The sequence below is a fragment of the Zosterops lateralis genome, assembly GCF_965231275.1.
Source record: "Zosterops lateralis genome assembly, chromosome: W".
Classification (NCBI taxonomy): domain Eukaryota; kingdom Metazoa; phylum Chordata; class Aves; order Passeriformes; family Zosteropidae; genus Zosterops; species Zosterops lateralis.
In genome coordinates this window covers 19,944,717-19,963,912 of record NC_139801.1, presented here as the reverse complement: position 1 = coordinate 19,963,912, position 19,196 = coordinate 19,944,717, and the positions used below count along the sequence as shown (strand labels likewise).

Below are 19,196 nucleotides of genomic sequence, written 5' to 3'. Positions count from 1 at the left end.
TTTTATTGTATTTATAACATATAACTCTATTCTGAATAGTCTGATTTTTTTATACAATAACTGTCTTTATTTTATATATGTATATACATATATATGTTCATTTCGAGAACATCATGCATATAGCAATTTTCCTCAAAGAACTGTTTGCATCCACAAATACTCTTGTATTTGTTTCAGGCATTCAACAACCTTATGAAGATGTGCTTCCATCTAACAGCAGCTTATGTAGGGTTACCAGGATCATTTAGAGCAGTTACTGTCATCTCCATCAAAACATGTAAACCAAAATTTATATTGGCTACAATTAATTGACCTCTCTGAGGTGTGAAATGTCTGATGGAGTACTTTGTTTGCAAAAATTTTGATTAATTTTAGATTAGCGAGTCCAGAGTGGAGACACTCAAACAAGAGCTGCGGAGTATGGAGAAGAAATATTATTTTTCTGTTGTTTTGTTTCTTTTGATTTGATTTTGTTCATTGTTTTTGTTGTTATTTTTAAGATCCTTCAAGATCACCTTAAATTTCTGAAGGAAAGTGTCCCTAGATAAGCTACATTCCCTTTGAATTTCTTTTGAGGTTTTTTTTTGAGGGAGGGGTGGTGGGGGTTTTTTTCTTCCTTAGATATTTTTACATTTGTGGACAGAAGCACAGTACCTACAAGGATACTGTTAATGTCTTTGACAAAGCAATAATATCACTTTAATCCATTTCCTACCTTATTAGAATAGTTTAAATTACATTTACATTTTTGAAAACTAAAATTAGGGCATAGCCTGGTGAAAAACCCAAGGATATGATAATGCCTGAAAGGCAGTATGCAAATTTAGCCAAATGCAGTTTTATTTTGACCATTCAACAGTCACAAAAAGTCATTTAAGATCCAATTTTACCACACTGTCATCTGTTTTAAGTATAACTTATTAACAAATTTGTTCAAGGATATTGCACTGGTGAGATCACTTGAAAGACACAAAGGAATCTTCTATGTGATTACCAGGCACCATTTCCTCATTTCAGATGTGCAGACAATCATTAACTAAAGAACCAGCCTGGATTTTATATATATATATATTTATATATTTTTATATATATATATAAAACGAGGCTGTAATGTTAATGAAATCAATTTTGATATAAGTTTCTGAAAAAATACTTTGGAATCAGTTTCAAAGTATTCAGCTTTACCAAGTTAGTGCTACTGAATACAAACTTGTTCTTTGGCATTCTGTACACATTTATTACCCAAAATGGTTCCACTTGAATCATGTGGCAACCAACTTTGAAGAACCACTGCAGATAGTTTACTGGTAAAGAGAAGGTCAAGAGAAAGAACACTTCAACTGTTGAGTAACAGTTTCAACACAGCCACAGTATTACTAAGGTATTTAAAATGTGCTTAAGGAAGCTTCTCCAAATAGAAATCATTATTAATCTTCTTCAACTGAAGTCAGAAATTAAGATCTTTAAGAATAGTCACTCAATTTTCTGAAATCTAATGCTTAATATCCTTATAAGAATGTTATTTTGTTCACAACATTGAGTAAAGTAGCATGCAGCATGGAGTTACCATTGCAAATTAAGATGCTACAAAGACCTTACCACATCATCTGCCAAAGTTTTTATTTAAATATTCTATTAAAAAACAAAAAAACCACACACAAATCAAAGAAAAAAAGACAGTGTTATCTACTGCTTCAGAATAAAGAAGTCTATTTCATGTATTTGAACATTAAAAAGCATTTGAAATGTCACTAAATGTTCAAAAAAATTGCAGGCAAATGGACATGGAATCTCCTGCCTTTTCTGTGAAAAAGCAAGCTTGCATCCCATTGCACCTTATCCTCAGTATGTAACTGATGAACCTGAAGCCTGCAGTGCTGCAGCACCCCCATTATTGCACAAAAGAGCAGCCAGGTCTCTCAGAAGGGTTTCCAAAACAAACATGGACTCTTGGACTGCCAAGTGCATCAGCAGAGCCACAGGGCACTCTCAGCTCAGCCCAAGCACTTCCCTGTGCCCAAACTTGTGCAGCCTTCTGCCAACTGCTCCTGGACACTGAGCCATGTCAGTCTGGAGATGAACTGGCTGAAGTCAGTGAACTGATGATGCACAAGCCACTCTCCCTCTCTTTTGCCCTGTCACTTCTTCCTAAGCAGGAAAATCCTGCTGACAACAATCACTGTTACATTTTTATTCATGGCGAAAAAAGCCACCCATATCGCACACCAATATCAACAATCATTATCAAGGAAGCATTTGGTTTGTGAACTTTGCTCAATTGACACAGAGCAGTGTCATGAATAGGAGTTAAGGCCTAGAACTCACGGGGGGACAGAATTTGAGAAGCATTCAGAAGTATGTGGGACAGTGGAGAGGACTGACCCCGGCTCACAGGTCAGTCCCCACACAGCCACTTGCTCATTTCCTCTCAGCAGGATCATGTAGCCAATCAGAAGTACAAAAGCAAGAAAAACTTGATGGTTGAACTATAAATACAATGTAATAACTGATGGGAAAAAAGAAAATAAAGAAACAAATAAAAAAATCCATCACTTGGCATCAGCAGGCCAACACCTACCCAGCTTCTGAGCACCTGGTGATTTGGAAAAATCTCCTCCTCACCACCCTGCAGCCCTGCCTTCATTGCCCAGCATGATGTGGTATGTTTTGGAATGTCTTTGGTCACTGTGGATGAGCTGTCCTGGCTGTGTCCCCATCTCCAGACCACCCACCCTACTCCTGGTGGGAGCTCAGAAGAAGCAGAAATCCTGGAGACTGGGAAGGGCTGTTCAGCACAAGCTGCAACACTGGCATTCCTTCTGTCAATGCTGTTTTGGTCACAAATCTAGGACATGGCACCAGATGGGCTGTTCTGAACAAATTCCACCTGAGCCTAACCCAGTACAGACATCTGCATATCCAGATGTTGACACCAACCTTTCATCTTCCAAAGCACCACATCTCAATGCCCTTCCTTACACCTCTCCTGCATTCTCCTCACCTGGACTTAGCATAGAATTTATCATCTTGAAATCAGAACTAAGATGTCCACTTATCACTGGTAAATAAGTCTTTTAATTGAGATTACAGAGAAAAATGAAGTAAAGCCTAACTGTTTTTAACCCAGAGACAGCCAGGCAAGCAAGAAGTTCTGAAATTCCATATGCATTTTAGGAGCTGCTTGTATGAGAACTTCTTTTCCCCTTCTCATTTAAGTACTGTCAATCTCTGTCAGAAGCTGGAACAGGATCATCTACCCCATCTCTACACTTATATTGCATTTGTCACTCAAACTCCTCTGGGCAAAATACAGAATACTAAAACAAGATAACACACTGCATTTTTTCAGACCCTGCAAGCACTCTTCCCAGATAACCTTCTGGTGCAGAAGTTCCACTGCTGCCAGCAGCCACTCAAGATAAGCAACACATTTAACAGGTAGGAAAGAAACTGCAAGTAGCTGGAGGCAAAGTCAAGGCAGTTCTCTATCTGCAGATCCTCACACAATTTTGACAACCTCTTGTACTAACAAAGAAATTGCACTTCCAGGCTGATTTCAGAACATAACCCAAAAGTAGTTTACCTCCCTAGAAGGAAATTTAAGATATTGCAGATTCTGTAGTCCTCTAGTATTATTCTTTCAGCCATCTATGAGACAGTCAAAGCAACACAAGACAGAAAAATCTACACCTTCCTAGCTTGTTAAAGACATTGAGCCCCTGTTTGCAGGAGCAGCCCAAGAAAAAAGGCTTCACAAAAATCTCTGAGGAAATATTTGCAGATAAGGGACATCAAATTAACATTTATATGTATAAATACATATACAATTCAAGACAGTTGTAGATCATCTCTCTCTCCTAGTTATATCTACACAAACCACAGAATTTCTTCAGTATCTATACCAAATAACTATTTCCTACTGATGGACTTAGTTCTTAGATTTAAGTGATAGAGCTTCTCCCTTTCAAACACAGTCTTTCCAGTCTATCGATAGTTGATATCATTTTCTATTCACTCTTCCCAGTCTTAGCTTACTCTGTGTATCTGGCTACTTTCATAAGTACAGACAGATCATGACAGTAAAGCACACAAAAATAATAGCATGTACTAATGCAACTGCACCAGACAATTCTTTTATCTCAAAAGGTCTCACCCAAGTTAATATTCAGAGAAATTGAAATCTTGCACATGAAAAGAGTAGAAAGATATTCATAAATCATTTCTTGATGCAGAAAGCACTGCTTTCTCATGCAAACAATGCAGGCTACAGCAGCAACAATGTCACTAACAGAATTAAAGTACTTGAGGTGACTGCATCAACTTTTAATACAAAACTCACAGCAAGTCTACTTTTTTATACCTTTTTCTAACTTGTGTTTTAATAAAACCTTCCAAATCAATTAAGCTGGCCACAAGTAAACTTGTGCATTTACATGCACAATGAGGTACATTTACATGGGTTGATTATATTTAAGTATTACTTTGCCATGTTATGAATTGTTATGCTCAGGAATCTCACTCTCACCACAAAAATCAAATCAGCAGTAACTCCCAGATCACCACATGCAGAATGAACAATGATCAGTTGGGTAACTTCTAAACTTCACAGCAATTTTCACTCGTGCCCAGGCAAATTGTGGTGTGCTGGGACACCCATTCCTGCACACAGGCTGCAAGCTCAGGGAGCAGCTCCCACTGCTCCCAGCAAAGCTCATTTTCTAGGGGTAACAATCAGAAGCTTGACCTTCTCTTAACTTGCATGCTTTCTTTTTTGCTTTTTCTTAAACTTAGCTGATATTGCTGTTTTCTAAAATTTACCTCAAATCCAAAACCTGCAGAAGCCATGGTAAAGCTCCACTCAAGGACAAGAGCTTTTTAATTTGCATACAAGCAGGAAAGGAATAACTTCCCATATGAACACCTGAACCAAGGGAGTTTAAAGGGACAAACACAAAACTGGTTAATATCTGAGGTACAAAAAGTCATCTGCATCTTGAATCTAAGTCTTAGTCATAAAATAGAATTCACTCCTACAACCTCTGTTCTTCAGTTCAGAGAATGAATAATGTTCCCATTAGGCAAATTAACCACCTGTTAACATATTCAGTTTTGCAATTAAATCTAAAAAGGCATCTAGGAAATTGTGAAAAGATACCAGTCATAAAAGCTGATGTGCAGAAACTAGGACTACACACTCATTTAGGCCTTTCAAGATCTTTACCCATGATGAAGTATACCTGACATTTTGTGAATTATATTTTTACTAATTTTATTACTAATGTTTGCTTTAGCATAATATTTCTCACACTTCAAGGAGTATTTACCATGCTTTCAGAAAAACCTTGAAATTATTTGTAATCCATCTGCTTTCTCAAAAACACTTGAATTGAGCAATAGTTTTGTTACTATTGTTGTACATTTCCATTTGGTCTATATGACACCATATGGAAAAAATCTTGTTTGCCTTGCAGCTGCTTGTTTCACAAACTCCTTGATTATGCATTATTCAATTTTTTAAATTAAGGCTTAACCTAGAGCCTGAACATGGAGGAAAACATTGGCTGCCAAAATGCAGATGGAGAACTGTTGGCATACCTGAGTCAGGGCTGTCCCAGTGCAGGATGGCACCACCTCCCAGAGGGAAGTTGACAGCTTTGCCCAATTTCTCCCCTTTTTCCCCCCAGGAGAATGACCATCCACAAATGAGCAATGTTCCAGAAATAAGTCTGACAATTCCTCATGCTAAATAAAGCCCGAGGGTCACCCAGGCTGGTAAATCATTAACAACAGAGGGCACCAATTCTTTAATCACCTGCTGGAAGATGCCTCACCACTGCTCCCTAACAGAAGGGGAGGGAACACATGCCAGAGCCATGGGAATCATATCAGACACTCCCCTCACAAATGCCAGGGGCTGAGGTTTTACAAAAGAACAAATTAATTCGGAAATTGGGAAAAAAACAAACCACTGTAAACGGTCAATTTAATCAGCTTTGTAACTGAAGATACAAAAGGAGCTGAGGAAGACATCTGAACTAACTTTATATATATATAATTTGAAGCTCAAACTGCCATCACTGTTTTGAAAAGTTTGTTTCAGACAATGGTTTCTTGTGCTCATTGATAAGTAAGCTTTAAAAAACAGAAGAAAAAGATAAGCTTTTTCCAAAAGCTGCAGTTCCATGTCAGTCTAAGCCAACAAAATTGCTGGGTGTGAGACACAGGGCAAGGGTGGCAGCAGGACAGTCAGATCAAGTTAGATAACTGCAGAAACATCTGCCAGTGCAGAGGCAAATTAAGGAAGTTATGGCATTTTCCAGAGCCACAGCTGAAATGCAAACATTTCCCATCAAGTGTCCACACCAACCAGATCAGATAAGCTGCCACTCCAGCAGCCCAGGACCAGCAGGGTTCATAACCCTGCTACCCAACTGCAGAGTTCTCCATGCAGCCCCTGCTACAGCCAGGATCTGGGTCCTGTCCTGATATCCAGGGATTCTGCAAGACGGATTTTGCTTTGAGCATCTTGAAAAAGTGCCTTGTGACAGTGCAGCATGATTTTCATTAGAGACAGCATGATTTTCATTAGAGGAAAACACATCTCCTCAGAATGCTCTACAGCTTTTACATTCTTCAGTTCAAACTATCAAGAGTTTGCTGTTAAAACTTTTGCAAATTAGACTTTGGAAAGAGCCAAGTTGCTTACCTGCAAAGTATGCCTAGCAGAACCATGCTCAGCACTGGATCTCTGCTGCTTGCTTTTCAAAAGTGTGGTTGACTTGAGCTTTGAGTTTTTTGGGAACTTGGATTTTGCTTTTTTGGTATAATATTATTGTGAAGTGCTTTTGAAATATTCTGGAACAGTTAAACTAGAGAAACTATGTCAAAACAATTCCTGACACAGTAAGTGCAGACTTAATCGCAATTTTCTGCTTAGACACAAGCATCGGGATTGAGCTCTTTGCTCCCATCACAGTGGCACAGCACAAAGCAGTTTTTCTGGATAGCAATACTTGATGTGCACTGAATTGCTGCTCATCTTTTGCCCCTGCTCCTGGCTCTCCTGAGTGCAGGTGCTGAGCTTTTCATTCAGACACAATGGGGAGCTGCTAGGACTGAGTGGGAGCTGCTCTAAAGCTCTGAGTTGGGACAATGAAGAGGAGTAAGAACAGGCCTCCTTTTATGTCTCACTTCCTCAAGAGACCTTTTTCATGGTGACAAGATTCACCTTTGCTCTGAACTGCAATCTTAGTTTTTACCCTTTTAACCACAATCACGCACTTTGAAGCTGGAATTAAACTTTTGTTGCAACCTAAGCATTTTCTCTCAAGAGGAACAAGTTGACTTGACAGAGTTGGTTTGAAATTCTCTTAAAAAATGAAGCAGAAACTGCTTTGAGAAAGTTCTTCACTCTAATACTTACATACATTTTTTTTCTCATTTCTGCTTGCTTGCTTCCTCTATGACAGTGTATGCAAGGATAGCCCAATACCCCTGCACAGAGAGAGGCTCAGGTTCTGTAAACTTCTCTTGCTGTTCTATACAGAGATAGATTTGCTAAGATTTTTCAATGCATGCTGGTGGTTGTGCAAAACATCTCTTGCTCTTGTGGGTACAGTAAACACTGAAATAAGTGTCAGACTCCATTTGGATTTTTCTACAAAACCATTTGAGAAGTTCAACTGGGAGAATGCATCTGTTGGGAGAGGAATGATACACTTAAAAATAAAAGCAGAACACCCACAGCAAGCTGCAGGAGCTTCATTGGATACTGGGCAGTTCCTTGAAAATGGAATATATTGCCTTTGATAGACTTTGAGAAAGTGAGAACATGTGTATCTGCTTTGTTTGGGTTGTTTTGTAAGCAGTAAGAAAATCCAACTAAAACACAGCCCACAAACAAACTGGCAGCAGAAGGGATGCAGTGAGCCAAAGGAGACTGAATTCCTTGTGAAGACCATTCATTTTGTCTGTACCCAGCAGACTTGGAACATGGTCACAGGGATCACATCAACAGCTTCTCAGAATGTTGTCTGTCTTCCAAGACAGACCTACTAGTAAGGAGCAAATACTTAATCAGAGCAGTATTTGATCCCTACATTACAGTAAGTTGATGGCAAAGTCACTTTTTTATCCCTTAATAATAAATGATGTGATACTAAAACTTGGAAAAATGAGTAGTGCCGCTTTCATAGCGGGGAACTCTGTCTTTTCCTCAAAGAACTGAAATTCAAGGTCAAATAATTTCCACAGGCATAGGCCACAATGTAACTCAACAGGCAAAGAATATTGGGTTAAACAATGTACAGCCGCTGTGTCACACACAAGGTCTTTCTGTTCTTTTCCCTATTCTTTCCTGTTTATAACACCATCCTTAGAAGATTATTTGTCCTTTGGGGAAGTAGGAAATGAAGCACCATGTGAACAGAGAGGAATTACATTGTACTCAATGAGGAATCCTGTGGTATTATTTGACTTCAGTACAGGTGAGAGTCCCTATTAAGAAGAAACTGTAATTCAGGACGATTAGAGAAATTGTCATAGATTATGGAGTGTGGAGGCCCCTGCCTCTGAAGAGGTCATTGAAAGGGTCACGAACCCTGCATTACCTTGGAGAGCAGATAGTGCATGATCACCCCCCAGCTATGGATTGGCTACCCGTTCTGTTCCCTGGTTGGTCAGTTCTGTATCCTTCCCCTGATTGGTCAAGTTTCGATCCCCTAATTTGTTTATTAATGTTTTCCCTGATTGGTCCATTTCCTCAGCTTGTAACCCCATTGGTTGTTAGTAAAACCACACCTGCTTTGGTAGGTGCATAAAACCCTGACAGCTGAGCCCTTCGGGGTCTTTGACTGTCGGTGGAGATGAAGTAAAGAAGCCTCCCGAAGACCATCCCTGGCTCCTGTGTTTCCTTCTGCGCCGCTTGGGATCACCTCCTCGGGAAGAGCAGCCTCCAACAGCTAGAGCCTTGTCCGGACTGATAGTCTTGGACTTCACAAAAGAGCTGAAATCTGCCGAGGTGCCTTGCGCCACCTGGGCTGAGGCTGCCTTGCTCAAGGCAACTCGCTAGGGAAGGTCGCTGCCCTCAGAAGAGCTAGCCGGAGGCAGAGGCAGGTGGCGATAATGGAGAATCTGTTATTTTCTGCTAAAGGAGATACGCAAAAAAAAAGATGGTTTATCTTAATATTAAAGTTTTAAATGTGCTTTGGCTACCCCAGAACACTCACATGAATTTTATAAAGGTTTTTCACAAAACAATTCTTTTGAAATATCAAATGTTAACTGATGGGATTACTGCTTATCTAAGAAGTCATTCAGTAATTAGACTGAATCACAGAACACTATAAACTAACCTTAATGGATTTAGGAAGCCTGTCCTATCCACCCAAGCTTTGCCTGAAGTTCAAACATGAAGGTATTTTAAAAATGCAAATTGCCTTTCTGGTTTACAGGCAGAAATTTTACCAAAGCATTCTGTTGCACTCTATCTTTCTACTTTGGGAGCATCTCCACACCATGCTACAATAAACTGGAGGATGAAAACAAGATTCACTGCTGTGAATTTGTTACTGTAAAATTTAGTTCAGTGTGTACAAAATCAGATAGTAAAGCTACTGTGTAGCTCCCAAAGAAGGGCAGAGCCAGCCTGAAGGAGCACAGTTAGCTGAGTTTGTGTGTCAGCTTTGGAACTTGGCCATCTACCATGGGGTTACCCTTTGAGTTACAGGCTTTGTGCTCAAACATCTTGTTTTTCATTTACCCACTGGAAGTGGCTGGCACAAAAATTGAAACACACATGGCATCAGTGTATGTTCTCAGCCCGATGTGCTGTTGTCTTCTTTCTTCTTTCTGGAAATTCTTACCTGTTCTAATAGAACTAGGACCTACAACCACTCCAACTCTTAACTGTCAAGTTTTCATGTACTCACACATTTACAAATGCAAACATCCAGCACAGCTCTATTATGAAACCAAAGTATTTCAGAAGTTACTCAAATTGAATAGACATAAAAATAATTCACAGGAAGAGAAAGAACATGAAGAACCAAAATGCAGACAGGAAAGCAGAAAACTTTATACTGCATAAGAATTAACAGCTTGTATTCTGTTATTAGGAGCTAGAATCTAATGAAACTCATGTTGGCTCTGTATTTGTTCCTGACAAAGCTACACTCATTAAAAAACACTAAACCACAGGCATCCTTAAAGGTCATTATAACAACCATCATTAGCTCTTACCATATTAAGGAGTAATGAACTGCAGAACTAACATTTTTCCTAACCAAAGTACTTATTTTGTCTTGTTCCACCATCCCTGAGAGCCCAAACTGAATTTATACAGAGCCACTTGTGAACACATAACCAACTAATTGTGACAAAAAGGTGTCCATAGGGACATCTAAGGTCTCAGGTTATTTCCTCTCATCTTCATGCCTACATACATAGTATGGTGCAGTTTATGTGACTCTAGCCAGGACAAAGTTATTAATGTTTGTCCAGCTAATCCCTGAACAAACAATCAGGCCTATGTCCCTCAAACCAACCTGCACCCACCAGTCCCGCAATTCTCTCGGCCTTTGGAACCTAAAATTACAGCTGCTGCTCTCCTGGCTCTAGAGCAACAGTCCTGCAGCACCAGGGGTTGGGATTCTACAGCACTATCCCCCAAATATTTTAAATGTTTTTTATTTAGAAACTTGTTCTAAACTGGGAGATAGCAGTGCTCAAAGTTCCACAATCCTCAAGCAAGTTCTGTATTTATTCTCACTCAAAGAGACAAACTAAATATGTTAATGGGGACTTGTTATAAAAAGAAAAGTTCATATTTCCACTATAAGTAGGGCAGCAGTAAGTGTGTTAATATATATATTTATATACATGCAAAAATCACTAAGAAACACAAGGCAGAACATTTTCCAATGACATTGTTTTTAATCAGTCACACTAACATTTTCCACCTTTGAAACAAGTTTAAATGATTATAAATTGAAAATATTTTTAGTAACACTATGCAAAGAACACTTGCAGGCAGCAGACACATCAGACATTCACCATATTTGTTACTTTCTCCAATACCCTCTTGTCTCCAATGATTTTCTCTGAGGATCACTCAAAGGAAGGGAATCCTACAAGAAAGCTGCCTGCCTTGACATTCCCCTTCTCTCACTCTCCCGAGAGTTTCCTGTTTCCACAGGAGGAGCCTGTATCCATTAGAAACTCTTCAGAACATTTCTGTCTTACACAACACAGGTGTGGTGACATTACACTATGCACTACACCTTCAGACCAAATATTACCACACCCAGGTGAACCAAAAACCTTCAGGAGCCGTATCAAACCATAAAAATTCCCATGTGTGGCTTGTTCCAGAATTGAACTTTCAAGGTATTTCTGCATTTCTACAAATCAGAAGAGTCCATAATTTAAATAATGATGTACATCACAATATCATTTCATTGCCACAGCAGAGCCTTCTCAGATCTGTGCTGCTATCATACCATGTCCAACTAAACAGCTATCAGGAGAAGAGGGCTGAAAAGCAGACAGTTTCATGGAACTGGTGGATGAACTTCAGACAAATTCATACAATAGGAGGAGTTCTAATGTGCCATAACTCCAGTCTTATTAGTTCTAGCAATCAAAGAGCAAATAGTAAAGGAGTGGTTCTAACAGGTTCATTTTCACGACTTGTTTGTCCCGCTGCCACACAAAACTTATGTCAGCAGGGCACCGAGGGGAGGCATGGAGAGTGCTGAAGCCCATACTGCTCCCTAAAAAAGTCAATTCTTTAACAGGCACCCCTTTCTCCCATACAATTAATTGTTACCACCCATAATATATTTGCCTTGTAGTGTTAGTGCTACTTTTGTCACACAACATCCCACCCATCTACTTGTTAGGAAGCTACACTTGCAAGTGGGAATCCTTGAGGTGCTCATTCCAAACTACCGCAGCAAAAAGCCACTTCATTCACAAGATTTGAAGACCAGTTTGACACAAAACCAATATGCAAGTTTAATACAAGTTAGCTTTGTCTACCTGGAACTTTATCAATTGCTACGCAAATACTAAAGAAGGTTTTTCAATTGTTAATCTCTCAAAATTATCTGCTCTATCACCATAGCAAATTTTAAGAAAAAAAACCTTATTTCCTCCTAAACAAAGTTACAGCTTTTTTTTTTTTAATACTGAATGTAAGGAATGATGATATAAAAGCTGTAAGCAACTGCACAAAACCATTCATTTTAGTAATTTCCTAACTTCTTGTGCCTTAAGGTTGAACAAGTAAACTGATGAAGAACAAACTGAAATTGACAGTTGCTCCAGCAGCAACTGACATTGCTTGTTGCACTCCGAATTTGGACAAAGATGAAAAGAATCAGAAGGATGTTAATACCCATTACTGCTTTGTTGTTTAGCTCTAGAGAACTGCAAGTGATGCAGGAAAAAATGAAATCACCTTGTAACCCACTCCAAGTTTTTAGGCAGATCTTTTCCTTCTGCCAGGTCACCAGCAAGCTTTACAGGCTACTTGTGACAGCAGAACCAAAGTTCATCCTTGAACATTCAGCACCACGCTGCCTGAAGTCTCCGAAAGCACCACTTCCATTTGCTGTGCACATTGGCAGTTCTCACAGCTGCCTTTCACTTGGCCTGGGTGGAATCTGCTTTGTTTACAAAGCTTCCTGTAGCGTACAGAAGTGCCCTCCGGTTTTGCCTTACAAGGAGTAGTTCAGGAAGCTTGATTACCACAGATAGGCTTATCACTGTCTCTATCGCCTCACTTACACAGTGTCAATAGCAATTCCCATTAAAAACTAAAGCATTTACCTAAATATCAACACAAAGCATGCCCTACCCTCCCACATCACAGCAGTGCCTGACCAGAATAATTCTAAGCAACAGAAGTTTCATAACACATTAATTTTACTCTTTAGTAATGGTTGCACCCTAGATAATTTCACTTGCTGGAATATCCTGACTTTGATCTAATAAAACCAAGACTCTTAGAACACAAGCATTTTGGTGCACTTTTTCCTCAAGACTACACTTGAAACAAGAATTCTCTGCAGGCATGCATAGATTTCACTCAGAGATACTAGGATTTCAAATGCAAGACATTTGATATGATTGCCAAAAATCTCTGCTCAACCTGACTCAGTTCACATATGCAGTACATAGATATCTAAAGGAGTCATGCAAGAAGCATACAGCTTTTTTTTTGCCCTTTTTTTTTTTTTTTTTTGTGGGTCCTGCAGCACATAGTGACAGGGATAGGCACAATTTAAATCACTCCACTCCTGCACTGATATGGGTGGTGCAACACAGCTGAGAAAGCTCTCCCAAGCACACCCAGCTTACTTCTGTTTTAAAGTGACTTCATAAAAGCTTTTATCCCACTGTTTGACACCAGGTTATGGCACATTAGTCAGAATGTTGAGTTCCTAGCTTTTGATTCATCTCAAAGCTCACAAGGTTTAAAAGACTTCAACACAAACAATTTCTGTTTTTAAAACAAAATGAGATGCTCCTTGGGTGAATCACCTAATCCACTTGCTCTCCAATTAAAGCTCTCTTCCCCCTAACAATTTGTTTTGTAAGTTACACAACATCTTTCATCTAATCTGACTTTAAAGGCCACATCACACTCAGAATGCAGCCCCTTTCAGAAATGTGGTTTGTAGTAAGTGGAGAATCCTGCACTGAACAGCTCCCACACAGGCCTGGAGGGAATCTGGGGGTAAAGCAGTGTGTGCCAGCATGGCACTAGCCACCACGTGCTTCTGCTAACCCTAAACTGACATATTATTAACTTGAATTAAAAACACCACCAAAAAGCACTGGCCATGTTAATTTCTAATTAGACAGTGCTCTAACACTCCTAGAGCACCCCAAATCCTGTCACAGCACCTCTTTCCAAGCACTGACTCACAGAACCATAGATGTTTGAAAGGATCTCATTCTTCTCTCAGTGCAGTCCAAGCTCCTGCCCAAAAAGCAGGGTCACCCACCAAATTCACATCAGCATGCAAAAGACTCTATCCAGGTTCAGAACTTGAAAACCTTCAAGAACAGTGATTTCAGTGTCTTTGACCAACAAATACTTATTCATCCTTCAAATTATTTTCCTCTTATAGTCTCCTCTCCAGCAACCCCTCCCGCTCCTTTCTGTGACCTCTCTCATCCCTTCTTCTGCCATGAACTTCTGTAAAAAGTCCAATTTCTCAACCAAAAAGATGCTCAACTTGCCAAGCCCTTGGTAAGCTACACCAGCTCTATCATACCAGAGGTGACACTCTCAAGCACTTCCCACTTCCTAGGTCCTTGACAGAATTATCTATTTCCCATGTGACACTGAAGTGTGGAGGAAAGCAAAGAACATCTGAGTTCAGCATTAACCAACAGAGGAATCCCAGCAATCTCCCTGATAACCTTAATTTAGTCTGTTTGCCGTAGCAGAACAGGCATGCTTTAAAACAAGCAAAACAAGCATGTTGCCAAACACATGGGACTGCTCTCTGCCACCTCCTGCCAGCCTTTTCTCAGGGCTGACATGAGATCAGATGATTGTTTGCCAAATCAATTTAGATTTTTCTGCCCATTTCGCTGTAAACAAAAATGACAACAAAAATATCAGGCACTTATTCCAACCTCTAGTCCTTAAGCCAGCAAAAAATAAAGAAAAAAACCCCAAAATACCAACCCAGAGCTCCCTCAGCAGCAGTTGAGTCCAGGTGCTCATAACACTGACATCAAGCTTCAGTAAAATACTCCAGCTTACACACTACTACTATAAAAACTGGAACTAAATTCTCATTGTGCCTTTCTGTCACATTCAACAAATTGTATGAAAACTGAACACCTCTCCCAACCACCTAAAGCAGAAAATAAAATAATCAGTAGTTCTGATACAGCTCACTTTTAATTACTTGTGTGTGTACATAGTCATCAACTGTCTTACAGAGAAATACATTAAAGCATTGTTTTCTTTTCCAGCACAGATTCTCTCTCAACAGTCCAGTCCTACTTACTGTCAATCAGGAAAAAGTGCCATTGATCAGGCTACAGCCCTTAAAAATTCCACCAAAGCACCACATTTCTGCAGGCCAAGCACCACTGCACTCCTTTTAGTTTCAGATGAAGAGAACAGGGAAATAAAAACCTTCCACCTTTCTATTCTAGCTTTCCTTCCCTCAGGATGTCTTCAGTTCCTAGCCCTCTGTCACTTAGAGCCATTTTTATCTTATAAAAATCATTCCTCTGGACTTCTTCCCAAGGATTTGCCTAATTTCAGCTCCTGTGCCAGGAACCAAAAATACTTTCTCCTCTCTGTGTAGCTGCACACCCTCTCCCACCAAGCCCTTGCTCAGCACTCCCCTGGATGTGTGAAATAAGTTCTGGGGAAGAGGCACACTCCTGGCAGCACACTGAGAGCTCCTTGAATTCCACCCAGCACATGACAGAGCACAGTTTGATTCACCTCTGTAACTCCACTAAAACTTGATGAATTGTCGGTTACAAAGATGAACCGAGAAAATCTCCACGCCCAACTGTGAGGAACTTTGTATATGACAACTCAGCACCAGCACAGTGTGGCTCCTTTGCCACAAGTCTCAAATACACCTTTATTTTACTTGCACAATGAAGAGAACAGGGATGAGGTGCAAGTAAGAGTGCTCTCCCAGTACCTGAAGACATTGCCAGCCTCAGCAGAACCAATTCCTCATTCAAAATTAAAGCCAGGAAAATTTTATAGGATTACTCTCCTGTGTAAGGGATGAAGCCTTTCCCTGATTACAGGCTTGTTCTTCCCTCACAACCCCATGGTAATTACTGATAAAGCTGGCTGTCCAGTCACCCCAACTCAATCTGAAACACACCTGAATCCCATCGCTTTCCCTCAAAAAGTAAATCTCTGTTTGTGTCAGGTTTATACACCATTTGTGTACATCACGTCCAGAGTGAAAAAAATTTGCCTTCCTATTCAACCCACTCATTCAATTACATCATCAAAGACCAGTCACTTATCCCAGGGCAAAACTATCTTTCAGAAACCTCTGATTTGAGCAACATATCCCTGCTCTGATCCATGGTGCTGCTGGACTATAATCATCCACTCCCTCAAGAAACAAAAACATATTGCTGTGAATGAAGTCAAATAATAACATAATGTTCTTTTTTCCACTCAAGGGAACAATGAAAGCTTATTCTAGTGATTCTAAGATAACCGAATAGACCATACAACAGAAATAGTTATCCTGTTCAATCCAATTTTGAGCTCATTTCACTTGGATTTTTCAAATTATGTGTTTCTATCAGAACACAGTTCCCTTCTGCTAGAACAAAATTCAAATTTAAGTTCACACCTTCCAATAGAAGCACTTCCCTGGGTGATTTTTGAATCAGCTCCCTGCAGGAATCTTCAAGCAACCTTCCTAGCTACTTTAGCAGGAAACAGTAAAGGTAGTATAAACACACCCAAACGTGTTGTTTATACAAAGTTTATCCTATGCAAGGAAACACGAGTTTGTTTCCAACAACACCATGAAACAAAACAAGACACCACATCTACTTATCTTTTGCCAAGATACACGCTATCACTTTTAATACAAGTGCAGTTCAAGTCATTCAGGCCTCTGATTGCCATCCTCTGAAACAATTAAAACTTTCAGTAACTCTTCTATGTCTCAATGTTATATATTTACCAACTTCACCATATGCTAACTTCATTTTCAGCGCCAAAAAAAAAAAAAAAAACACCAACAGACAAAAGAAGAAAAAACCCCAAACAAACAATGAAACCTTAAACTACAGCTGTCAGGCTGATTATCTAAAAGCTCTATACTCACTGAAAGGAACACATGGTGGAAAAAACTTCAATACTGACTTCGTTTTATCAGTATCGGGGAAAACCCGTGCAACAGGTTAAATAAAGTTTGTAACAAGTACTCTCTCCAAGAAGACTCAGGGAGTTTTAAGTGTCCACTACACTGCTGCATATAAACAATCAAAGGTAAACACTGTCCCATTAGCTGTTTTTGCTACTGCAGCATTTTTCAAGTGTGATACAACCCAGTAATACTGCCTCAAACTCCATCTGCATTTCAACTTATCAGGTCTGCCAGTAAAAAAAATCAAAAGAGCACAGTCATAATAAACGAACTGCAGCCCTAAAGAGTATTTACGTACAAAAAAAAAAAAAAAAAAAAAAACAACTAGGAAATCACACATTTTTTAAAATTATTTTCAAGGGAAATATAGGTTGGATATTAGGAAGAAGTTTTTCACAGAAAGAGTGGTAAAGTACTGCAATAGTCTGCCCGGGGAGGTGGTGGAGTCGCCATCCCTGGACGTGTTTAAAAAAAAACTGGATGTGGCACTCGATGCCATGACCTAGTTGAGATGTTAAGGCTGGGTTGGACTCGATGATCTTGAAGGTCTCTTCCAACCTACACATTCTGCGATTCCCATTAAGTGAGACGTTCCATTGGTAAGCACATGGTGTGCATCATGACCGCCAGCGTTCTAGATTGTTCAGAGCCGGCCGCACTCTGCGCTCTGTCAGCGGAGCGGGACAGAGGTTGCGGAACAGCGCTGTTCCTGTTCCCGGCCGAATGTGGGACTATCCGCCGCTCGCGGTCCAGCGCCCACCCCGGCGCGGAACCGCCCGGGAATTCCCACGACCAGCAGCACCGCGGCCCGGCCCTTCTGGACGCTGCCGGCTGCCTCTCTGAGCGACCCCCCAACCCCCCCCCCACGGGTTTAAACGCCTTTAATCCCCGGAAAGGTTTCCTCGCCTCGCATCCACGCCCCCTCCTCCTCCTCAAACCCGGACCTTCCCCGCCCACCTCCCAGCGCGCTCACCAGCTTGGGCTTGTTCCGGCTCTCCTCTTCCGCGGCGCACCCGCCGCGCTTCACGTTCATCCTACTGGAGCTCACCGGCTCCTCGCCGCCCGCGCCCGGAGCCGCGTGGCCGTCCATGGCTCCGCGGGGCTGCCCCCGCGCCGAGCCGAGCGCTCACGGCCGCACCGACCTCATGGATCCCCCGCGCCCGCTCCGCTGCTCCCACGGCCGCGCACGCGCACGGCCCACCTCAGCCACCGCGCCTGCGCCAGGAAAGGGCAGAGTCCCTCAGCGCGCACGGAACGCCCTCAGCAGCGCCCACAACTGGGAAAGGTTCAGCCCCCCCCCCCCCCCTCCGGCCGGGCTTTATGGCACAGTGCGCTGGGAGGAGCCTTGGAGAGTGTGTCCTTCTAGCCCCCGCCATGGGCGGGGTCACCTTCCCCTGTACCAGGTGTCTGCAATCCTCGTCTCACCTGGCCTTGGACACGCCCAGCCACAGCTGTTCTGGGCAACCTGTGCTAAGGCCTCCCCATCCTCACAGGGAAGGATTTCTTCCTAATATCTAATCTAAACCCTGTGCTCTTTCAGTTTGAGCCCATTCCCCCATGTCTTGTCACTACATGCTCTTGTAAAGTCTTGCCCCATCTTTTGGAAAAGTTCCAGCAGGTTCTGGAAGGCCACTTAGAGCACCCCAAAGCTGGCTCTCTCTTCTCCAGGCTGCACAATATCTGAGTCATCCACCCGTGCCCATGGCTTACAACAATGAGAAATTGTTTAAACAGTTTCTGTGGATTCCAGAATCCCTTTGGCCAAGCCTCACTGTGTAAACTGCAGGTCTCTCAGGATGCTCTGTATCAGCATGGACAGCGGAAAAATCATGGGTCACGTCTGGTTATTAAAGGTGCCATGTTGAAAGATGTCTTCATATCAATGTCATGGCTCTTTTTAAAAGAAAAATACACATTTTGTGTTGGTGTAGCTGAATCTATGCTTGCTAAATTATGTTGAGAAAGCAGTCATGAACACCATCATGATCTGTTGTTTTGGTGAGACAAGGGCAATCCTTTGGTGTTCACATACAGGTAAAAATATATCAGTTTACTGCCCTCTAGGAGGGGGTCCCAACTCAGCACTGCTTCCACAGGGGGGTTTGTACTTTGGAAAAGACAAGCAAGACACAATAGTGATTTTCTGATCTCTGTCTAATACACAGCGATACAAAGCCTGAGATTCAGGGGGCTCTCTGCATTTCTTGTGACTCTCTGAGGCTTGCCTGAGTACTGGGGGAAATATTTATCTTTTAAATCCAGCAATGAAAACCTGTTGATAAAATCTGACAATACCAGCTTTCA

At 41.2% G+C, this 19,196-nt stretch overlaps 1 protein-coding gene across 11 annotated transcripts in view; it reads right to left on the bottom strand.

Annotated features, from left to right (window-relative positions):
• The window catches only part of LOC310922121 (protein diaphanous homolog 2-like), a gene marked incomplete at its 5' end in the record, with an annotated part of 248,534 nt that extends 230,552 nt beyond the window's left edge, over nt 1-17,982 (bottom strand). For 9 of the 11 annotated variants that reach the window (XM_083882510.1, XM_083882509.1, XM_083882507.1 and 6 more), the window contains one exon: nt 17,866-17,982. In XM_083882510.1, the coding sequence (XP_083738636.1) occupies nt 17,866-17,982 (117 nt within the window). Of the gene's footprint in view, nt 1-8,799; nt 9,031-11,052; nt 11,159-17,865 lie in introns of those variants that run through there. The other 2 variants (XM_083882515.1, XM_083882516.1) reach the window with 2 other exon arrangements.
• Nucleotides 17,983-19,196: the final 1,214 nt, after the last annotated feature.